Here is a 25,373-nt window from a genome sequence, read left to right on the forward strand (position 1 = left end):
ATTTTACTAACTTTTAAAGCTGTAAGTGAAAAATGATAAAAAGCAGCAAAACACATGAAATGTAACAGAAATTATCCAGCCACAAAAAGTGAAAAATGGGAGGCAAGGCCTGGCAGCAAAAGGGTTAAAGTCGGGTCACTTCAAAACGAAACTTTTGTAAAAAATCTCCTATCACTTTTATACCCTCCTTGTAAATAACAATATGGGCTCAGTTTACTAATATATATGTGCTATTTTCTATACCGATCATTATATTCAGCCACATGATTGTTATTTTAGGCTCACAAAGGCTGTCATTACTGAAAATTAGAGATGCACCAAAATGTTGGCTGCCGAAACATTTCAGCCAAAAATGGTATTTTAGGCACATTGCGGAAATGTGATGCATCTCTAGTTTCTCTCCTTCCCTCTGGGTGCTGCTCTGTGTCCCCTCTGATCCCACCGCATGTGTTGGCGGAGGCCGCGGGGATCAGTGGGGACACAGAGCAGCGTCCAACGGGGAGGAGGGGAACTTTCAGGAGGCCAAGCGGGGCGGGGAGGAGAGCCGAGGCTGAGCCAGAGGTGTGGGGAGCAGAGATGGAAAGCGGTATACAAACACTCCGCAATCAGTTGATCGCTAACTGTTTACTGTGTCCCCAATTATGAATGAACAGGAAGTGCTCTACATGACTTCCTGTTCACTTAGGATTGTGGACATAGTAACTCATACTATGTCTGCAGTTTATGAATAGACACAAGCACTCAGTATAGGCTTCCTGGTTATTCATAACAGGGGCTGCAGAAATAAAGATTTAGGACTCTGTGTCCTCAATCAATTTTTCTGCTTCAAAAGGGAAATATCAGTGGTCTGTTTAGACACCTGATATTTCCCCAAAGCCCCTGTTAGTAAAGTAATTAAAAAATATATATATATTATTTTTTTAATGATTTTTGGTTTCTGGCTGGCAAATGTTTTATTTTCGGTTTCAGTCTGAAAATTCCATTTCGGTGTAACTCTACTGAAAATAATGGCCTTTATGTCAACTGATAAACATATATCAGTCAATTTAGATGTAAGCCTTTTAAGAAACTAGACTGAATACTGCTATATCGATCAGAAACCCCTTACTGCTATATCGATCAGAAACCCCTGTGAGCATTACTGGTCCCTCTTTTATTATTTGAAATAATTGATTTATGAAATGCAAAACATAAATGTAACATGAAGGCCGCCATAGTTACCTCTCATTCCTGTTCTGCACTGCTGTTTCATACTTTGTTCGTAGGCGAACCATATCCTCTTCTGCTTGGTTTATCAGATTAGTTAGTCTGCCAATCTCCATTTTCTTCTGTTCTCTGATTTCTTTCATTTCTTGAAGAATAAGATTGATTCTGCTCTTATCCTTGCGAAGACTGTCTCGGATCATATGGTTATTGATCTGCTTCAACATAGCCTTCTGTAGTTGTCTGTGTCACAAAATTAAAAGATTTACCTTTTTCTTTCAGCACAATTCATAACAGAAGCTGATATATTGAGCAAAATCAGAAGATGACCTCTACAATGGAGCCAATGCTACAAAATGAAATCTTAAAAATGCATTCAAGTACCCTAACTATTAACAAAAATGTATCTTGTTTGTGTATCACTCAGCTGTAGATCCTCAAATCATCTCTGAATTGGTGCTGACATTGTCCTTCCTTCTGGAGGGTGGCTACTTTTGTTCCCCATGGTCCCTGTGTGTGTTGTAAAGTAGCCACCACTCTAAGCTCACTCCTGTGAGATACAGTTTTATTAATGGTTATGGTCAGGGGTGGACTGACAACATATGGGGCCCTTGGGCAATACGAGATTATGGGGCCCCTTTTGCTCTGCCCATATACAGGCCACAGCCCCCCCTCATGCATAAGGCCCACCCACATATAAATTCTTGTGTTACATAAATTATTTCTCCTCACTATTTTCAAAATAGCAGGTCTATTCACTAAAAAGTGAATTGCACGGGAATTGGTAGAAGAATTTGGAGCACCAGTTCTACACCAATATAGGTGATTTGGAAAATGAGCTCATTGGCAGAATTCTTCTGGTTTGGATAATTTGACTGAGATTCTTCAATTCTGACAATTACCACCAGCTATAGAGGACTGCAAATCCCGACAATACATTACACAGCAAATGCAGAATAATACCATCAGCTAGAGGGCTACAAATCCCAGCAATACATTATACAGCAATGCAGAATAGTATATGAATTTGCTACATACTCTATGCTACCGCTCCGTTCCGGGTGCCGGCCTGATGTCTCAGATGGAGGGTCTCAGCAGGGGCAGATGCAGAGGGTCTCACGGAGCAGATGTGGAGATAAGCATGGCAGATGCGGAGGATCAGCAGAGTAGATATGGAGGATCAGAGGGGCGGATGTGGAGGATCAGCAAGGTAAATGCTGAGGATCATAGGGCAGATAAGAAGGATCGGAGAAGCAGATGAGGAGGATCAGCAGAAGTGATGTGCGGGCAGTGAAGATCTGTGCTGGCCGATGGAATGCTGTGTAATGTGAGACGTGCTGTATACAGGCAGACTTGGTCGGCTGCTGTGAGGTCTGTGTGGAAAGAGCCATGCCACCTCGAATGTGAAGGGGGGGTGCACCGGGACCGAATCTCACTGGGCCCCTTCAGCACCCTTTGCTCCCCCCCCACGCTACGTAATGTGGGGCTGAAAGTGAGTGAAAGGAGAGCTGGGGGGGGTGGAGGGAGGGACGGTAACAGCATTGACGAAGCTAGACATTCCGCCACCCGGGGCAAAGACTCAGAGTTGCTCCCCCCCAGGACATCTCCATCCACACACCCCCACCCCACATTTCTGGGCTCTCCTTTTCTCACAACGGGGCCCCTACTGATCCACTGCAGAGGTGAGGCTTCAAATCATCTCATTCTCCAGTGCTGCTTCCTTAATTAAAGCGCCGCTTCTGGGCTCACTTCTATTTTCCAAGCATTGCCCCTTCTAATCTGTCATGGAGGAGAGACTTGAATAAAGTGATTTTAAGCCTCACCTCCATGGTGGATCAGGAGGCGTGACGCCACACCAAAAGTAGTGAGCACAGAAACGGGTCTAAAGACACTGATCCGCCATGGAGGTTCATTTGAACCTCCTCTGTGGCTCAGCTGGGCCTTTTCTGAATGCTGCGGAGCAGAAGGAAGGCTTGAAATAGCCTCATAAAGTTCCGCTCTCTTGATGCACAGAGACACCCCTCCTAGCTTCAAACTTGCTGATTGCTATACATGGAACTATACACGTGGTGCAGATGACACTCAGAAAGGGTTTTCATAGGTGAGATCACATAAAGAGTAAAGAACACAGAGCACAGTAGTAAAGAATGCAGAGCAGAACACGGTATTAAAGAACGCAGAGCACAGTATTAAAAAATACAGAGCACGGTATTAAAGAACACAGAGCATGGTGGTAGAGAATGCAGAGCACGGTGGTAAAGAACGCAGATCACGGTACTAAAGAACGCAGAGCACGGTACTAAAGAACGCAGAGCACGGTGGTAAAGAACGCAGATCACGGTACTAAAGAACGCAGAGCACGGTACTAAAGAACGCAGAGCAAGGTGGTAAAGAATGCAGAGCACGGTACTGAAGAGCGCATAGCATGGTGGTAAAGAATGCAGAGCACGGTGGTAAAGTACGCAGAGCACGGTGATAAAGTACGCAGAGCGCGGTGGTAAAGAACACAGAGCACGGTACTAAAGAACAAAGAGCACGGTGGTAAAGAACACAGAGCATTGTACTAAAGAACGCAGAGCAAGGTAGTAAAGAACGAAGAGCACGGTATTAAAGAACGCAGAGCACGGTAGTAAAGAACGCAGAGCAAGGTAGTAAAGATCACAGAGCACGGTACTAAAGAACGCAGTACACGATATTAAAGAACGCAGAGCACCGTAATAAGAAACATAGTACTGTTCTATTAGTATGCTTGTACACAACACTGGGCTATATAAACACAAAATTAATACAATTTTCAGCTTAACAATATTTATTTCTGTAAAGAAAATATTTTTCTCCTTATTTACATACAATGTACAGTTAAATATTTTTCACTCACCACTCTGAGGCAGTTACAGGTTACTTTTCCTCTGCAGAGTGTTGCATCCCAGGGGGCGGGGGGAGACTGGGATGGAGTTGCCCTGCATCTTCCTCCAGTGCTACCTGCCCTTCCATTCATGTGCACTGCTGGCTTGGCTGAGGGGAGGGGCCTCTCTCCTGTCTCCTTGATGTCGGGGGAAGTGACAGAACAGCAGGGTCCTTTCAATGTGAACCCTGATCGTTCCGCCCATGGTAGGATTCTGATCGCCAGAGCGGTCAGTCACATGCCCCCACTCCTAGTTTCAGCCCTGGGTGACGGGCCCCCTTCTGGCCGAAGGCCCTCGGGCAGCACCCAAGTGCCTGATGGGTCAGTCCGCCCCTGGTTACGGTACTCGAATGCATGTTTAAGATTTAACTTTTGAGTGTCACTTTACGTTGTGTAAAATATATGCCTTCGTAAGATGTGATTATTTTTTTCTATTTTGGGCATGTATATTTATTATTCAGCTGAAAAAGGATTTTGCTGATTTTAGAGTACATATACCATCTTCACTTTCTCCATAAATACAGAGACTAGAGGAAGGTCCATTTTGGTTTAAAAAAAAAGGTCTAAATATCACAGTTTTTCTTAAATCTGCAGTAGTCATTTTCAGTTCTGGCCAATCCCACATATCATTGCCCTTACTAGAATTTGTGTTACTGTAGGTAGGAATCTCTATAGATTACCATATTCTGGTGTCCATATACCATTTATAGTTAACTTGTAAGGGCTGTTATTCTGAGCCTCTCTTTACAACCTAGTGAGTCTGGAACAAACAAGAGGCCAGCGAAGTCTGAAAAATAAGAAATCACAACTTGTATGCTTGTTCCAGGTCAGTGACTCTTTAGGCATTTCAGTTAGAAACAAGATGACAGTCCCAGAGTTTGTACCTTAAATACAATAATGGCCATTCTTATAAGTCTATCCTCTCAAGTTTCTTTAAAAGAGTAGGTGCACCTTTTACCAACACTTTCCAAATAAAGCCTCTGCCTCTCTTTCTTATGACAGCACTGTCCATGTCATGCCTGCACCCTTCTCCAAATATTGCTTCAACCACTCCTCCATATAACAGTAATGTTCCAATAATGCTTCTGCCTCTACTCCCTATAACAGCAAAGTCCAAATATTGCCTCAACCACTCCTCCATATAACAGTAATGTTCCAATAATGCTTCTGCCTCTACTCCCTATAACAGCAAAGTCCAAGTAATGCCTCCACCACTCCTCCATATAACAGTAATGTTCCAATAATGCTTCTGCCTCTACTCCCTATAACAGCAAAGTCCAAGTAATGCCTCCACCACTCCTCCCTATAACAGCAATGTTCCAATGATGCTTTTGCCTCTACTCCCTATAACCACAAAGTCCAAATATTGCCTCAACCTCTTCTCCCTATAAAAGCAATTTTCCAATAGGGCCTTTGTCTTTACTCCCTACAACAGCAAAGTCTAAATAATGCCTTTTGTCTCCTGTCTTCACTAGCAATGTTCCAGTAATTCCTCTGCCTGTACTCCCTATAACAGCAATGCCCACATAATGCTTCCACCCCTCCACCCAAAAATAGCACTGGCCACATAATGCCTCCATCCCTCCTCACATTAATAGTATTAGCCACATAATGCCTCCACTAGTGGCGTAACCAGAGTAACGGGCGCCCGGGGCAAAACAAAATGTTGCCCCCCCCCCCACCCTTCCCGGGTGATATGTGGGGGTGTACAGGTACAATGAGAGCATGCTGGGACTTGTCGTAATTGAACTACAAGTCCTAGCATACCCTCATTGTCCCTGTATACTCCCCCAAAATATTACCCAGGTAACTACAGGTTCCAGCATGCCCTCATTGTCCCTGTACGCCCCCCAAATATCACTCAGGGAACTGAGATATGGGGAACTGTACAGGGACAATGAGGGCATGCTGGGACTTGTAGTTGCCTGTATGATATGAGGCTGTAAAATCACTAAGCCATTTGGTCCTGGTCCTCATATGAACTCTTCAGTTCATACTTGCTGAACCCAGATGAACTAAATGGTGTTTTTGTAATAGAACACAGAATAGTTGAAACTTTTAAGTTCAGCTATTCTGTGTTCTGGAATGGCAGATAGTCTCCTCAGCCGTCTGACACTGTCCTCCTGGCTGGTGTCAGTTTACACGGATAGAGGAAGCACGGGGGAAACCGAGAAAAAAACCATGAATCACTCACCTTATCACAGAGCCGCAGTCTCTCTCTCCCTGCAGCGTGAAGCTGCTGCACCCTGGGCCCAGGGCAGCCCCATGATTGTCTGTCAGGGCAGCCCCACACAAATCTTTCATTCGCTGGGCTCACTTGTCACTGCCTGGCGGACAGCGCCCCCCCCCCAGCTCTGCGCCGGCTGCACCCCAAGGTTGTTACGCCACTGGCCTCCACCACTCATCTCCATAAGCAGCACTATCTAAATAATGTCCCTGCATCTCCTCTAATCAGCACTGTCCAAATAATGCCTCTGACCCTCCTCACATCAGCAGCACTGTCCAAAGAAGAAATACATAGTTTGCCTACGATTATGTCACCTTCTGAGATTGCTAGTGGCTGTTGTGCTGATGCTTTTGTTTTAGTACTTTTAGTCATGTGTCTGGAACATCAGAGCAAACCACTTTTTGATGTTGTGTGGCGATACATTTACCACTTTTGATCCGTATCAGATGGTCAGGCATTAATCATACCGTAGTAGTATGCCAGGGGCTTTCTATGGATCATCAATAGAGTAAAATGGTAGGCACTGGTTACTGTGCTAATATGCAGGAATCTTGCTGCCTTCATGATGAATGAAGTTACTTTACTACACACTTGGGACAGAGGACTGCTGATTTGACATATTCTGAGTAAGCCGTATTATACCTATGTGTCATAGCTGACCAAGAACAAGTAGAAAGATGAAGGATTGTGATACAGCCAAAGAAGTGGTATTGTCAGGAAAAGGCCAGCAGTGGTGTCCTCTATATGTCTTATTTGACAGGTATCCTAGCCTTGCACCGGTGGGGCAGCATAAAGTCCTGTTGATCAATATTTTAGTTACTAAATCATATGTAAAAATTGTTGTGGAGGAAAGGGGTGGGGACCAAACTTGAATACTACAGTTAGATGTACACTTATCTTTTAAAGTTTAACTGTATAATTAGGGTCCATAGAGCTTCAATGCATGTCTTCCCCGCATTAATAAAGCTATTAGTGCATGTCTTCATTCTGCCTGTCCTTATGTCACCTCAATCAGTACTCTTTTTCTATAATTCTACACAGACCTTTCTTTGCTGGAGACGTTGGTTCTCAAAATTTCCACCTCATTTCCATAGATCTTTAATTTCTCTCGAAGTTCTGCTGCCCGTTGAGTAGCCATCTGAATGAGACTGACACACTTGTTCCTTTCATTGCGGATAATATCATACATCTGTGCAAACTCCATCAGTCTGTGAGACAGAAATATTTGAAATCAGAAAATTTTATGTAAGATACTTTAGGCCGGATTTCTTTACCTGAATAAAACTGGAGCTATGATAAGACTTTAGAGCATAGATCATATCAGTAGCCCCGCATCAGATTTTCTAAGAAAAGAGCTACATTTTGGAGTGCTATTATATTATATTCATTATATTATTATTTAAATACACATTTATCCATCCATTTACTTAAAAATTCCTTTTACTAACAGTAGGAGTTTCTGTTATGCTGAGATTTTAGGGACCGAAAGAGGTAGCAATTTTTACCTGCCCAAGGTCCCTAGAGTACTAGATTGCAGAATGGAAGCATCATCAGGCTGAAGATTAATGTGCTTATATTTTGCCTCCTCTGGTTTCTTCCTCCACTTCCTCATTAACATGCTAATGAAATTTAAAAAGAAAACTTTCCGTTTTCATTACATGCCTTTTTGTAACCCCAGTGACATCATCACTAGGTCTCTGTGCATCTCTACGTAATGCAGTTTTCTTGTGCACTTTGATAGTTGTATTGGGCTCATTTGTCTGCTATTATTTTACACAATACAACATTTATGTTGCAATTAAGCTGTCTATAGAGGTTTTGGATCAGATTACCTTTTCTGGACTTCTTGGTTTTGCTTCTTATGCTCTCCAATAAGCAGATCCCGCCCCTTAATTTCTTGCAGAACTTGTTGGTATCTTTGCTGTTGATTAGAGGTACAGTGATTTGTTACAGAGAACATAACAATTGTGAGTGTTCGAATTTACATAGCCCCAAAAACTATGGATTATTGTCATGCAACCTCATCTGACAGTGCTGTAAATTTCTTTTTCTGTAAAAAGACATTGTATATGTTCACACTTATAGTTCCTACTGACCTACGATCTTAATCACTAGAGTTTACAGGTGATTCTGATCTTATGATACAACTGAACTATCTTGCATATTAGTAATGTTCCCAGTTTCAGGAAAACGAGACAAAGGTCTTACTCTGTTTTAATATGTATAGAGCAAAGCAGCTCAGCCATTTAATGGCTTGAATAGGTTGAATTCTTCTTTAGTACGACCTATCATTACCATAATGGGGTAACACAGAATGCATCAGTGGAATGCTGAAATCTACCAATGACTCCATGCGCCTTTAGATGTCTTCTGGAATACTCCGAGTCCAGATGGGCTCCAATGTACAAAATCTCAGCATCTCCTGGTAGTTTGGTGACTTGGCCTGTCCCTTCAACACCAACCTATTGACCCATCACCTGAATAGGCAGCCTTATTGGCCAGTGGGTAGTTGTGGAATTTGTGAAGGGACAAGCCACCTCTCCACACTATGAAGCAAATGTTGAAATTTTAGTAATGAAGAATTTGGGGCACAGGGTGCTCCAGAAGACATCCAAGTGTATGCGTAGGCATAATATGGCTGCATTCTAGTGCTGCTGCCTGTTTAGAATCATTATGGTACTGAAAGGTTTACTTTAAAATAATTGCACACAAGCATTGTATCAAGAATATCATGTGATATACAGATGTATAAAACCAATCTTGCAGTTTTATCATCAATTTACGACACAACATTAAATTGCAACATATTTAACAATCCAGGTTCCTCAAAAGCACATATTAAAGGAACTTTGAAGCAATGCTCTACAGCTAATTTCTAAAGAAAAGTATTTTTATAATGCTAGTACTGCAAGTTTGATTGTGAACAAATAAGTGAATACCAGTAATGTAATTATATCTTGTGGGGAAATGTCATGTGATGTTTCCCCACAATGCCCAGTAGCTCTGCAACAAATACTGCCCAAACAAACTATTAAAATAAGTTTTCCTTACAGTTATACATACACATTTTAGTATGCCTACAAAATATACCAAGACTGTATTGAAAAATGCTTATGTCTATAACATGCATTCAGATTTTACTTTCTAATGACTATAAGGGATAAGACTATTTATAAATTAGACAACAATGCTCACATACTAGGCCATTGATTGTGTCCCATTAGATGCTACTAGATCTAATCTACGGTATCAGGAATGCCCTATTCCAAGGCCATACACTACTTATGAGGCCAGTTATCTGGAAGTCACGTTGCAAACAACCAAGATAGTAGATGTTGTTGATAGCGTTTGTGGTCATCATCATCATCATCATAATAATAAAAGCCTCTTTACTGCTGTCTGTTGAAACATTTCCCCTAACTTTGTGTCTTAGGTCTTACCAGCACAGGAAATGAGTGGAAATGTACACATGTAAGTCGTTGGGGGAGCCCTCCGCACACCTCACAGCAGAACCGGCCAAATGAAAGAAGATGGTGCTCGTAGTGATGTTGGTTCACGAATGGCGCCGTGCAGACACAGAAAAAAGCAGGGAATCACCAGCACTCATTAATGAAAGTAAATATGTCCTTTTTATTGGACAAAAACAAACTGACGTTTCGGGGCCGCGCATGGTCCCTTCCTCAAGGCAGAAAACATGACCCAATGGCTATTATTATTATGATGATGACTACAAACACTATCAACCGCATCTACACAGACAGCTATGGCTACCTAACATAGATTGTAACTCTTCCCCACTCTTTCCACACCCATAAAAACTGTGTTCGATTTCTCCATTAAGTTATATACAGATTTTAGAATAAACATAGTTTGGGCTAAAAGTTTGTACTATGTCCGGGTCAAATTTAAATGCTGTCATTGTAAATTTTGCCAAACAGTAACATTTAGACATGTAGTTTAATTCAATTCTATAGAGGAGAAAAGTTCTAAGTACAAACTCCAGTACCTACCACACCCAGCCAAAATCCTGGTCTGATTTTAGTAAGAAGAATTGGGTTGCCATAATGTTTTATGTTGTTTAATATACTTTATTGAAGAAAGCCATTGATGTATACAATTCAGAATATTGAAGCAATGTAACAAAATGATTTACCTGAGCTCTAACAAAATCTCTCGACTTCTGCTCCCTTTCATCGCCTTTGATTTGGGCCAAACGGGTTAAGTTGACCAACTCCTCCCGACATTCAGCTTGTAGCTTGACAAGCCGTTCTTCCTCAGTGATACACTGCATTAGTACATGTATCTCCATCTCTGTTAGCGTTTGCTGTAGTAGAAATTGGCAAGTTTTTTTTTACCTTAGCACTAGTAAATACATTTAGGCTGGAAAAATACTGAATACATAAATAGACATTTACAGAGTTACTGGAAAACTACATATTTGGAGAATTTAGATTTTTTGGGGGAAAATAAATTATGAATTGAGCTATACATATTTACAGAATTCAGTTAAAGTGTATGTACGGCCAAAACTTTTTTTTTTTAGTTTTAGACAGGGTCGGTTAGAACCCATATCAGATTATTATTGTCTGCCTGTGTATTTTCTGTTCACTTGGTGTCATGAAATCAGAGGACGGCTCTCCAAACAGAACCCACTTCCAATCTTAGACAATTGTTACAGAAACAGGTGTCCACATTGGAGGATCTTGCTTTTGTGACAGCTGAACATTTTTGTATTTCCTCTTTCTTTCTTTATTTGTCAGTGACAACAGTCATCAGGACAAATAGAAAGGTGACTCTCCCCGGTGGGGACAAGGGGAGCAATACAAGCCTGACAAAGGGCCTATTCATTTTCTGCTCTATCCAAAACCCTTTGGCCTTTACAATGAAAGAGCAGAGTGATGATCTCAACATTGTGCTTCTACTCCTTCACTAGACAATTACGGGCTGGAGCAGGTCCTTGACCAAGCTGTACTACAATACTTGCAGTGGGGAAGGACCTGGCATTCCTTTCTACCAATAAGTGACCCTCAAGAGTGTGAGCTATGCCAAAAAATGTTTAATTCCACTTAGTCACATATATGTATTTCAAGTGTATATTCAGTTGCTTAGCTTTAGTTCTAAGCTGTAATTGCATAAATAATTGTTTACATGTTTTTAAATGGAAAAAGAGAAACTGAAGTGATATGCAAGATGCTGACCTGTTGTGCAAAATTCCTTTTTAGTGTTTGAACCTCCTTGCGCAGTTCCTTCCTCTTTTCGACGAGTACGCCATCATCTTTCGGGAAATCGTCTATCTGCACAAGAAAAATTAAAGTGAAAGTGTACTGAAGTAGCATAATTATTAATACATTGAAAGGGACAATGATCCTAAAGTGGAAAATGTTATCGCAATACTTGCTTTTATAATGAGCTATTATTTTACTTTTCCCTGCTTGAAGAGGTACCATCTTTGTAATAGCATTATTTTATTAAATATCATGCACAAATTAGCTTACTATTAGCCTTTAGGACAGAGTCCATCATGACACGCAGCTGGAATTCTCCCGAAAGTGATCTCCATTGAGATGGGGTTGAAGGTTACAACAAACTAAGCATAGTGCTGAGTACACTTGCCTTTCAGTACTAGGTTCTGGGTTCAATTTCCATCAGTGACACTATCTGCATTGTAACGTCTCTCCCTGTTTGCATGGTTTCCCTCCAACAACCCAAAATACTGAAGAGTAAACTGGCTTATACAGTACCTACTAGTGATCCTAGAAGATGTGTTTGTTCATATGACTGTGACAGAACTATAAGACTGTACGCTTCTTACAAGGATAGGAACGTTTGTGAATAGACTAAGGCTGACCAAACACTGCTCTTTTTTGTTTGTTCAACCTGTGGGAGGAATGAAAAAAATAGAGCAGATTCCTCCAGCAACGCTACAAGTGTGTTGACTGAGGACTGTTTCTTTTTCTTTTCTCATTGGCTGCCGGCTCTGTTCATATGAAGATTTTTCAAAGCTGCTCAAGAAGTGTAAGGCCACCTGAAAGCTTACCATACACTTACCAAACTTTGGCCAAGTCGACTTTTGTCGAAGGAGCTGGTCTGAAAATTGTCAGCCAAACAGTGACTGCAGCCAATTAGCTGCAGTCACTGTTTGGGTATTCTGACAGTGGCACACACACTGTTAGAATACAATAACCCGATGAGGGGGATTCCCCATCCACGTTGTTTAGTCCCGACTGGTGTAGTGTGGTTGGAGGTAAACTGTTTAGCGATCAGCCCTGACTGGTGTAAGGCCAGCTTAAGACCTTTAAGGACCCATTCACACCACATCCAGATCACTTCCAGACCAGACCAGATTGTTTCCGGACTGAAAATGCATCCTAATGTATCCCTATGCTATTTCTGGCCTCTGTCCATTCCAGACCAGACCAGAAAAATACTGTATGTCTCATTTTGTCTGGTCTGGAATGCACTGGAACTGCGGCAGGTTCACACTATTTTCCAGACCAGATCTGGTCCAGAAAATGGTGTGAACCTACCCTAAAACACAGTAGAATTTGTAATTGATACATAACCAAACAAACCTATTGTCCTTAGTGCTGTATTTATTTCCTATTGTCCTTAGTGCTGGATTTAAACTATCTGCCCCTCCCCCATTGAGAATTTATTAGTTCTCAGCACTAACAATTTGGTGCCAGCCACAGAGCTGGTAACTTTGAAGCCGCCCCTGGTGCAGGACAACATTCTGCTACAGATATTAGTTAAATGTTATGAATCAGTGTAGGGCTAAGGACAGTTTAGTATTAGGGTCTGAGTTTTAGGAATATACTTTAAAGTTTCAAAGGTTCAGTCTCTCCAAAACTGACATCACCCAAAAATGTCATTATGTCCCCGGCACTCAATTAGTAAGGTATCTGTGCTTTGTTTCTAGATCTACACAGCTGCTGTGATTATAAGGGGTTTCTGCTCTATTAAATTAGGGGTTCCTGCTCAGATGAAGTGATCAAACAAGCAAAGGTAACATCAAAAACTTCCAGGTGCATAGAAACCAAATGAAGAATTATAGTAGCAGGGGCCTTGATGTTTATGTTTTTAAAATATATAAGAAACCAGGGTTTGACTTGGCCCACCAGACTCCTCCTATAACTAAAATATAACTTTTGGATAGTCTGACCTTTTTAATGTTGTGTTAAGTGTTTACATGAAGATTCAATGTAAAGAGCTCATTTTTGGGATGTTAAGCATTAGGGTGAGGTCATTTATTAAGGTCAGGTTTAAAGTTTAGGGTTATGTTAGAGGTTAATTGTTATGGGATGTGTATGTCCATGCCTATTGTGGGAAAAAGAAACCCTTTCCATGCCAGTTATATATACTGCAAGCATGTACACCTGCATTTACTTCCCGCGTTCTGTCTATTATAGTCATATCATCAGTCCTAGCAAGTCAATCACATGAGCAGGAAATTATATTTGGGGAGGGGCATTCTGTATGGTATATGCAATGCTAGTTGCCATGGTTATGGTTACAAAGATGCAACTTTGATTTGATTACTTTTTTGTCAGTTTTAGAGAAAGCCATAGCTGGCTACAGAAAACATTTAAGAGCTGGTTTTAGGGGTCAGAATAAATGTTAAAGACTCAGGAAGGGCAGGTTAAGTGTTAAAGGGTGCATGAGTGTTAGGGAAGCTTTAGGATTGTCACACTAAACTAGCTGTCTTTGACTTAAGACCTTTGTAGCTTATCAGTGGTAAACACATTACATAATATAAATTAATATAAATTATTTTTTCCCTGAATGTAATGACATTTTACATTTCTTATGCTTTTGTTCCCCATAACAATTTCCATGATAATTTAAAACAAAATATATAAGACAGTAAACTTGGGCAGTGTGCCCCCTAAATTGTATGCCCTTCTGGGTTCCATCCAGAAATGAGGACCCTTGTAGCCCTACGTTACTAAACACATACAGTACATATCAGCCTATGACTAATTCCATTATTAAAAGCAGATTTCGCTATAACAACAACTATTTGGGGTAAAAATCCATTGTGGCAAACAATATATTTGGCACTGATTCTTGACATTATAGAGCATGGGGCATCCTAAACAGACAGCAGTGCTAAATGTGTAGACTCACATACATTGATAAAGAGAATTTACATACACACACACATATTAATTTACCTCTGCTTTGACCTTATCATATAAAGCCTGTGTGTGTGCTAGAGCATCATTTGCTGATTTAAACTGCAGCTCCAGTTTCTTAATGTTCTTTAAATCCCTTTCTTTTTCTTTATGTTTGCGGGTGAGTGCATCGCGTTGGTTCTGCTTCTCTATCATAGCATGTCGTAAATTGAGTTCCAGGGCTGCTCTGAAATACAAATATTTTGAAACATGAACAAGATGTATACTAAAACAATTGCAGTGATCACAGAGACCTGTATGGAGCTAGGCTCATTGGTTTAAAGAACCCCGATAAGCATTATTTGCATCTAAATTGGCCATAAACGTAATTTAAATGCAATTTAAGAAAATAAGCCAATTTAAAAAAAGTAAAAAACAGTTACTGTACACAGGTATAGGCAAACAATGGTCTTCATGTGGCTAAGCTCCCTCCTTACTCAGCATGTTGGCACTGAGCGGGTCTAAACCTAGCGAAAACCCCCCCTGCTCCAAGGAGATCCCCCTATTCTGCTCCATCTAAGCTGTGATAATAGAGAGGAGGGAAGTTCACAGACAAAACATGTTTCAGGGTGTCAGGTTCTGCATTGCATACTAGCTGTTCTCTCATTTTACGAAAGGCCAGTACAGCTCCTGTTAGTCAAACATCATCCAGCCTTTCCCGCTGGCCCTGAGTTCTTCTTCACTGTGAATTTCCGTTATGTCATAATAAAAGTTTATCATACTGTGCTTTCTGGCAGTGGCGTATGTATGTGTGTGTGGACATTTCAGTAGGGTCTATTACAAGTCCTTCCAACACCTGCTGCTTCTTGTTCATTTCATGACATTCCAAAATCATTATCTATACTAGACCTTGGTGCAAATACACAAAAGGAAAAAAGGCAGCAAATGCAAAGTAACCTTTCTCCCAGAGAAGCAGCTTCATTTTCTTTGGAATACTCCAGCATCTTGGTGAGATGGTTAAACTCTTGCTCCTTGTTTTCCAGCAGAGTTCTCTTGCCCTCTAGTTCCTTCATGACTTCTTCCTTCTCTTCCAGCAGCTTTTTGGTTTTATTCTCTATGTGTTTCAAGTTATGGTTTAACTCCCAGCATTCCTCCTCCAGTTTCAGCTTTTTCTTCTCTGTTTCCCTGGAATGTATGCATACAGAAAAGGATTCATTGCTATGCCCAAAGTCGTTTAAAGACAAAACATTTTCCTGTACATAGCAACGGAACACTTGGGGATATCTGTGCACTTCCTGACCTCCAGTATTCCCATCCAGATGCTGTGTAATGTGTAAGGCTCAGCTAACACATTGACACTAATATGAAGGAAACGCAGCCTGCCTCCTATAAAAGTACTGCTAAATATTATAGCAGGTGACTATTACACAGATATGTTCCGGTGCTTGCCTTACCGTGAAATGTAAGTAATGTAATTTTAACATAAGCCATACAACATTTCAGTTTTCCAATCCATCATAGCTGCAGCTTTATCACACAGCACTAGTTGCAATTCAAGGGCTATGTGTTATTGTAAAAATATTATTTGGCAAATAAGTTTATCATCTCTGTGTGGATTGGAACATTTTAATCCCTATAGGGCACCTGCTCAATAGTAATGAATTAAAAAGCAATGAGTAGTAGAATAAGTTGCTGGCTTATCTGGGGGATCTGACTCTAGGGTCCTTATGTAGGGGTGGACAAATTGATATGGAATTCAGGAGCCAGTCTGTCTAATCCAGTAGCCAGCAGGATGTTAGGAGCTAGCTCCATTGACAACAATTAGGGAATACTTCAAAAGTTAGGTGCAGCTGTGATTTTTAAGGCGCATTGGCTACCTGGCTCCTTGGATTTGTCCAGCCATGACCTTATGTATTAATGTGGTGTTACTAAGAATCAGATATATTTCCCCAAAGCCACTAATGAGATTCAAACCTTAAAGGAGAACTATGGGGTTAAGGCTTTTCCCCATAGTTCTCCTTAGGGTAACGGCAGGACACAAACTAACGTCCTCCAGTCACCCTAGGCTCATTATACCGCGAGCTGCTGCTCGCGGTATACTGAGACGCCGCAGCTGAAGCGGATCCCGACAATTGTGCCGGGATCCACCCAGCTGCGTGACTGACAGCTGGCTCTGCCTATCTAGTGGCAGAGCCAGCTGTACCCGCCCCCTTACCAATCTGTTCCGCCAGTCAGTGCTGGCGGATCGGAGCGGGGAGGGGGGGAATCCAGCCCCTCCCCTGTCACGGCAGAGAGCCGTGACAGGATCGAGAGGTGAGCGAACGCTGGTATGTGTTCGCTCACCTCCCGATCTACTGAGCCGACCTGTGACAGTCTCATTGTTACAGGTCGGCTAGAACTATGAGGTGAGTGAAAAGCACTCACCTCATAGTTCTCCTTTAAACAGTTGACATCCGCGGTGTTAAACCCCCTTCCCATCCAGGCCATTTTTCAGTATTCAGCGCTGCGGTACTTTGACTGACATTTATTCCGCCATGCAACGCTGTACTGAAATGAATTTTTCATTTCTGTAATCAAATATATCACATTGCCTTGCATTTAGCTAGAGACTATTTTCCACAAACGTCCATAATTTCTGTACTATTAGCTGTCGTAGTCCAAGTTTAGCCTTCCAACCTCTGCTGGAACCAGGAAGGCTATCATTTATTGTTAAATTCAACAATGTTGTAATTCCCCAGTTATATTGCACATGTTTAGAGCTTACTTTACATAGTCAAGCCAAATTTTAGGCATGTCTGGGAAAGTTATCTGCAATCTCCCCTCCCTATATACAGTTGGCTGCACTTATTTTTGTTCTTTGCCTTTTAACCCTTTATAAGTATGTACAAGTTAACTGGCAATTTTCCTTAAAATCATACACTGTTTTGCGGTTTATCTTCTCCATGTCTTTGCCAAGCTGTACAGGGATTTGTTGGACTTGCACAAGTTCATCCTGGAAAAAAGATAACATATGATCATAATCATCTGATTATAAAAGAAAGTTTTTACTTACGTGGCCCTTGCAGTAAAATGCAAAGTTTGCTTACACTTGTTGGGCCTCCTCCACGTTTATAGATCACCTACTAAAAGTAGGTGTAAAATGTATCGGGAAATAAAAAAAGTCATGGTTTCCATTTACCTCACCCCCAGCTTCAGTCCATAGCGTTGAGAAGGGAATAACGTCACACTCCTTCTGGCTAAATTCTGGAGAACACAGAGTAGCAGAAATCTCAAGAGAAGACACTCTTGCAATGGACTGGAGCATCTTCAAGCTAGATTTTGCCTGTTCTGCATTCCCCAGGAATATTCCCAGAAGCACAAGTATAAATCAAACTTTTTTCAGGTACATTTTACACCTACTAACTGGAGGTGATTTGTAAAGGGGAGCCAGTCAGGGCATTTTAAGTGGACCTTTCATTTTACTGCAAGTCGCACTTTAAAACCTGCCATCAGTATATTTTATGAAGTGTTCATGCTAAGTAATGTGTAAGTGCAACTCTTAAAAGGTATTTATTACCTCTCACAGGGATCACGGTAATGTCTTTATCTACAGTACTTTCCTCTGCTGAAGGATGGCACCATCTATGTTTAGGGATTTTTTCCAGAATTAGCATCTATTAACTGGGCTAAGATGCTGCCTCACAGATTCAAAAATCATGTAAATGCGGTAGTTTTTTTTGGCTGTATTTACAAATGTCTAACACGGATTGGTTCCTGCTGCAGTCTCTCATCATAAGTTGCTACAGTTACAATGTTGCAGTCTGATCACTGGGAGAAGGAAACTAAAAGTTACACTAAACCCTGGAGTTAAACCTTTAAAATGCATTCAAGTACCTTAACTACTAACAAAACTGTTACTTATTTGTGTATCAGTTGGCTGTAGATCCTCAAATCATCTCTGAATTCATGCTGACACTGTTCTTCCTTCTGGAGGGTGGCTACTTTTGTTCCCCATGGTCTCTGCGTGTGTTGTGAAGTAGCCACCTCTCTACCATGACGGGCTACAATTTCAATACAAATTTGTAAACTAAACACAAGATTGTAGTCCATCACGGGGGCGAGCTTGGACAGGAGGCTACTTCACAACACACACAGGGACCATGTGGAACAAAAGTAGCCACCCTCCAGAAGGAAGGACAGTGTCATGATGAATTCAGAGATGATTACAGCTGAGTGATGCACAAATATGATACATTTTTATTAATAGTTAAGGTACTTGAATGCATTTTTAAGATTTAACTCCTAAGTTTAGTTTCACTTAAGGAAATGTCCCCTCCTGTCTGCAGCAGACTGATGACATCATATTAGCCTAGGTGGAGACACATGACTGGAGCTCAAAACCTGTCCTTTGGTAATAAAGGCCAAGCTTTCTTGAAGAATTAAACTGTTGATTTATATTGTGACATGTCATGAGTTTATACTGCAAACATGTCAAGTTATTAAAAGGTCCGCTAAGGCAAAAATTAATGTACAAAGTGCAGTAACACCATCCAATCAAAATGCAGCTGTCATCCATGCACATCCATTAAATTGCTAAATAAAATTTTAAATAACATTTCATTGAAAAATCTTAATGGAATTTATAAAAATTTCAAAGACGTTTGCATGGACAAGCATGGAAAAGGTAAATTTGACTGGCAATGCCTAACTCATAAAAACTAACAACTAGGTAAGCCTTGTATCTTGTATCTCATTAGATGGATGCATCTATAACTAATACACAGTGTTTTTCTGTTTTTAATTTCAGATATACAAAAAGATAAGACAGCTTCACTGTACCTTTATGATTTCCTGTTGCTCAATTTCCTTCTCAAGTTCTTTTTGCTCTTTTTGAATTTCTTTTTCCTTTAAAGCCAAGTCTTCCTTCAGTGTTTTGATTTCCAAAAGCCTTTGGCTATTTTCTTTTTGTAGCTCCTCGCTGGCTTCTTTGAGTAATTTGGCCCTTTTTTCTAGCTCCTAAAACATTGGTAAAATTTCTACATTGTATAAAATGACAATAACATGTAGGCTGTTATTACCAAATCAGTACTGTAAAAGTGTTGGGGGGTCTAACTTAAGATCAAGGGTTTAAAAACTGCAAATACTCCGTATATATAAAAAGAAATCTTACAAGTAATATATTACATATAAATATACACAAACCCTGGATAAAGATCTGACCATTAAATGTTCATCCTAAGGACTGTACAAGGGTCAAAGGAGAATTAGGGTATGTGGAAGAAATAAGATTTCTCTACCATGTTAAAAGGATTGTTTGCAGTAAGAGAGGTTAAGCCATGGAATGCCTGTGTAAGTTAGTAATAGCAAATTTGGTAACAATGTTTTTTAAAAATTGGAATTCTTGAACTAATGACATCTATAATTAATAAATGACTCATGCTGCTCATTATTTGTTGTTGCTTACCCCAGATTTTGGCATTCGTTCGTATTCTCTTTCCAGCCCTGTTTTCTCCTCTTGTAACCTGGTGAAAAATACCCATTCAGGGCATGAATAAGAAGTAAGTGAAATGCTCTTCACATTCCTTTTCAAAATAACGTTTCTAAAAGTTATTTACTCATTTTATGCGATTAATAGCATTAAAGAAATGAAAAACAAAATCTGTTAAAAAAGTACAAAAACAGCTCTACAACGATTTCTAGTGATATTGATAATATTACTAAGGACAGCACTGTATACATAATCCAGAACAATCTGCACATTGAATAATTTTTTTTACTGCTAATACTACAGTGACCCTGTTACTGTATGTGTTATTAAAGTTTACCTCATGGAATTATACAGCTCCAGTGGCCCAGGACCTCAAGTGACACTACACTCAGGAGTTACATCCTAAAAATGCATTCAAGTACATTAGCTTTTAACAATAATGTACCTTATTTGTGTATCACTCAGCTGTAGATCCTCAAATCATCTCTGAATTCATGCTGACACTTTCCTTCCTTCTGGAGGGTGGCTACTTTTGTTCCCCCGAGGTCCTTGTGTGTTGTAAAGTAGCCACCACTCCAAGCTCGCTCCTGTGATAGACTATAATCTCAATACGAATTAGTAAACTAAACAAGAGATTGTAGTTCATCACATTACAACAAACACAGGGACCATGGGGAACAAAAGTAGCCACCCTCCAGAAGGAAGAACAGTATTAGTATGAATTCAGAGATGATTTGAGGATCTACAGCTAAGCGCTGCGCAAACTGTTGGCGCAATATAAATCCTGTATTATAATAATAATACAGCTGAGTAACACACAAAAAAATACATTTTTGTTCATAGTTTTTTCATAGCATTTTTAAGCTCTAACTCTTGATTTTAGTGTCACTGTCTGTTTAAGGTAGCTTCCGCTACATATGATTTACCAAGTGCTACTACCTGCATCTACTAGAATAAACAGTTAAGCTCTTGAACATCATCAATTATAAAATCATACACAAAACAGACATACTATTCACTGATGGTGATGCCAAAAGTATGTTCAAAAGTTTGTTCATCACTAATAAACTGAAAGCATTCTTTCCTGAAATTATATTCAGTTTTTCTTGAAACATAACATTGCTACTAGCAATGGGTAACAATTTGATCCATAAGTATAATGCAGTGACTCCATATGTAGTGCCCGTCATTGTGTTTACTACCGTGTTTCCCCGAAAATAAGACACTGTCTTATATTTTTTTTGGCTCAAAAAAATACACTAGGTCTTATTTTCGGGGTAGGTCTTATTATAATTTTTTTTATGTACAACAATCCACACTTATTCATGTACAACAGTCTACATGTATTCATGTACAAAAAAATGGTGATCAGGGCAATCAGGGGTGCCGTACCTTTCCAAGAGCAATGTGCTAGCCAATCGATGGCCAGAATGAGCGTAGCGCACTTTCACTATCGATTCCTCACAGGCGAAGTGCATTTGGTATCACTCTGCCTGTGACAGGAGCCGGCGCTATAGAGGAGGCATCGGTTTATGCGGCTCTGCTCTCTCCGGTGCCGGCTCGCTTCATCTAGCGCTGGCTTTGTTGGTACCGCTGATTCTCTCCCGCGACTTTTCAAGTTCCCCCTTATGCCACCACCGGCCCTGGGAATGGTCACAGCTAGGTCTTATTTTCGGGGTAGGTCTTATTTTCGGGGAAACAGGGTAGCAAGGGATTTTTCTGGTGTCTACTGTAGATGTAATGCAGAAAGTAAAAGTAGAGGCAGGAATACTACCTGTATGTCTTGTAAGGTAATATCTACCCGGATACAGATTGCATTGTTGCATATACCATACATCAGTAGCAATAGTATAGAAGACGTTGTGCTCTTCCACAAACCTGGCCAGTCAGATGGCTGACAAATTAGTGTTTAAAACTGCGGTAAAATTATCACAATTTATGATGAAATTATGCAAAACTGTACAAAATGAATCACAAGGCTTACTGAGCAATAATGTTGACTGACACTCTCCATAAAACATCTTCTCTTCTTTTTCCAGATAAAATATTCTTAACAACCACAATTTTTACCACATTACAATTATCTCCATTCCATATCACCACTGACGCTCCCATGCTACTCACTATGTGACTATTTCTAAGGTCATTCCAAACCCACAATTCCTTCAGACAATGGGTTGGGCTGTGCTCCTGTGTACATTTTCCCCATAAATGCTTTACATTTTCTAAATATTATTTATGTTTCCAAGATTAAAAAAACAGCTTTATTAGTGATTAATTTATTTTAATGTTTATTTAAAATATTTTTATTCATACCGTGTGCTTGATTACACTTGATTAAAAGCATAAATGTAATCATGTAAACCGTTTTCTATATGAAGTTAAAATTAACATGTTTATTGAATATTTCCATATGCATGAATTGATTGAAATGCTTTTGCCGTTGTCACAGATTTTTATTATGCATCCTAATGTAAATATTAAACACCTTCTGAAAATGCTCCTTTCCTGTATCTGCTCTGAAGGTCCTACATTCATTCCTGACCGTTGACAAGGTTGTGCATTTAATAGTATTTTAGGTGGCTATATTTTTTATTCATTTTTACTGGTTTTGAGTGATGTTGACTTTTTTGGTTTGTGATATGTTAAAATATGATGTAGAACATTGTTTTCCTATCAAAAGTTTAGAATGGAATAGGAAAGGGTCAAAAACCCCTGTTAGTTTACTTTTTATTTAGGCGAGTTCCCTTTACTTCTTGCCCGGGAAATGGAATATGAAATGAGAGAACATCTCTATAAAGTTAAAGTAATTAATCTCTTTCAGGGGTGTAACTGGTGGCCCATGTGGCTGATATGCGGCACAGGTAGGGGAAAGGGCAATACAATTGGGCTTTCAAGACAAAGCATGGGTATTTATTAAGCTGCTTACCCTAAACTGCAGTGTCCCCCTCCCTGCTGCTGTCAAATGGTGAACTCACATTTTTCAAATACTGATACACCCTTTTGGAGAAGTATAGTTTCAGTTGATACAGTGGCTACTCGGGCACAATAGCTGACCTGCCTGGGGAGTGATGAGTTATCTGTTACACCAGAACTGCACCTTCTGCTGCACCATTAGAGATTAAATTTGTCAGCATACATTTTTCACTGACCTTAAATGCATTTCAGAGCTATATGTGCAATGGCCGCCAATGTACAACAGGCATGTGCTTTCACTGGCATGGCATGTTTACACTTTGAAAGCAACAGGGTATGTTTGTGTAATACAGTGATGTTGCATATATGAATATTGACCAAATATTTCTGGACTGCAATGAGTTATAATGATAAGCCTAAAAGGGAGCATTGGGACTGGATTAAATCACTCACCAGGAAAAATACACACAATACACTTCCAGTGCTTTCATTAACCACTTAAAGACCATGGTGTTTCACCCCCTTCCTGGCCAGGCCATTTTTCAGTGTTCAGCGCTGCGGTACTTTGACTGACGTTTATTCCGTCATGCAACGCTGTACTGAAACAAATTGTATACCATTTTTTGGGGGACAGATAAAGCTTTCTTTTGGTGGTATTTAATCACCACTGGGGTTTTTATTTTTTTCTAAATAACAAAAAAAGTATCCTAAATTTTGAAAAAAAAAACCTGTGTCCCTATGAAATGTTATGCAACATTTATTATCACCCCAATTTTTTTGTAAAATATAAAAGGCGGGGTCACGTCAGGTAAATAGACACCAAACATGTCAAGCTTTAAAATTGCGCGCGCCCGCAGAATTGCAGAAAACGACCACACCCAAAATTGGCCACAGGCGACGCTTTAAAAGCTTTTACCGCTTATCATTTTAGTGTTATCATTATTTAATGGCCCTAGAATTATTGCTCTCATTCCGACGTTTGTGGCGATATGTAACATGTGCGGCACAAAAAGCGGAATCGTCGTTTTTGCACCGTGCCAGTCCCAGCCGCACTGGCACATCGGATCTCAGGACCGGCGGCGCTGGTGGAGGTACGGGGGTGAGGCGCACAGCCGCAGCCAGTACGCTGGCTGCTTACATGCTCACAGTTTCCCCACTCGTGTGTGTGCTGAGCGCCGCACACGAGAGGGGGGAGGGGCAGGGCGTCTTAAGATGCCCTCCCGCTCCTGTAAGTCTCCCGTCCAGCCGTTTACGAATGGCCATGGACGGGAGGTGGCTAATATATTCATAATTATTTTCTAACATACACCAAATAAATATTTTTCGTTACTATCTGATAACAAGACTGAGGAATGTTTTGTCAGACTGTAATGCTATAATGGACGTTAACGATTTGTGCTCTGAATCTGGTTGCAGTGCACAGAAGAGTTTTTCCACAGGTAGCATACTATGAAAATATTATTTCTATACAAACTTTAGTTTTATGTCCTATAATATATTATTCTGCTGTAATATCAAGTTTTATAACTTGTAATGTAGTGACTTTAAACCATACTTTCCAATTTTCTAAGATGAGCAAGAGGGGTACCTTCCAGTGCAATGTATTTAGGCAATGGACAATGCCATGCCCTCAGTTATGCAGATCATAAGGAATTTATATGCCAAACCTTTTTTGTAAATAGAACCATTTCATAGATATCTGTACATCAGACCAAAAAGAGGGACAACTGAGCAAAAAAGTGGGAAAGAGGGATTTGGTTCCAAATGAGGGAAAGCCCCTTCAAATGACGTATATTTGAGAGGTATGTATAAGCCTTTGTCATAGTTTTCAGAGCCTAAACTGCATGTGAGTGAATTTTATAATGAAGATAGGCTGAGCAACACATGAATACTCCAAAATGGCTGCTGCATATGAATAGGCCTGCACTATGTGAGCACGCACTAATACACACACAATACGGCCCCATTCACACCTGTAAGTTTAGGTGTGATAAGGGATTTCTGTGTCAGGAATTTGCATTTTCCTGCAGCTGGGAATCCCTAATCTGGCGTTTACAAGTGGCAGATGTCACCAATTCAAGTTAATGATCAGGTGAACGCCTGCAAACCGCATGTAATGGTATGTGATATCATTACATGCAGTTAGAAAACAGTCACTCTCCCTGGACGCATTGATCGTGCATCCACAGAAAGTGATTGATTCCTAACTATATGTAATCATATCACATACCATTACATGCGGTGTGGTGATGTTTACATGCATCGGCTGTCACCTGATCATTAACTTGAACGGGTGACAGTTGCTGTTTGTAATCGCCAGATTAGGGATCCCAGCTGCAAGAAAATGCAAATTCCTGATGCAGAAATCCCTAATCACACCTAAACTCACAGGTGTGAATGGGGCCAAATACACACACCCTTAGAGAAATACCCCCCTCTCCCCCCACACACACACACACGGGCGCGTGCGCACACACACGTACACACACGCACACACATGTACACATACACAAAAAATGCAGCATATTATTTCCCAACCCT

General features: G+C 40.5%; 1 protein-coding gene across 1 annotated transcript in view; it reads right to left on the reverse strand.

Moving 5' to 3' along the window:
• CCDC146 (coiled-coil domain containing 146) overlaps window positions 1-25,373 on the reverse strand; it is a 70,207-nt gene that overhangs the window by 11,921 nt on the left and 32,913 nt on the right. Inside the window, exons 4-13 of the mRNA XM_018560436.1 lie at window positions 19,893-19,950; window positions 19,268-19,444; window positions 17,368-17,441; window positions 15,407-15,634; window positions 14,510-14,696; window positions 11,534-11,629; window positions 10,489-10,659; window positions 8,168-8,256; window positions 7,379-7,543; window positions 1,222-1,446 (exon numbers count right to left, since the gene is read on the reverse strand). Coding sequence (XP_018415938.1) covers window positions 1,222-1,446; window positions 7,379-7,543; window positions 8,168-8,256; window positions 10,489-10,659; window positions 11,534-11,629; window positions 14,510-14,696; window positions 15,407-15,634; window positions 17,368-17,441; window positions 19,268-19,444; window positions 19,893-19,950 — 1,470 coding nt within the window. The remainder of the gene's footprint in view (window positions 1-1,221; window positions 1,447-7,378; window positions 7,544-8,167; window positions 8,257-10,488; window positions 10,660-11,533; window positions 11,630-14,509; window positions 14,697-15,406; window positions 15,635-17,367; window positions 17,442-19,267; window positions 19,445-19,892; window positions 19,951-25,373) is intronic.

This window comes from Nanorana parkeri, unplaced genomic scaffold (assembly GCF_000935625.1).
Source record: "Nanorana parkeri isolate BGI_ZX_2015 unplaced genomic scaffold, ASM93562v1 scaffold454, whole genome shotgun sequence".
Taxonomy (NCBI): Eukaryota; Metazoa; Chordata; class Amphibia; order Anura; family Dicroglossidae; genus Nanorana; species Nanorana parkeri.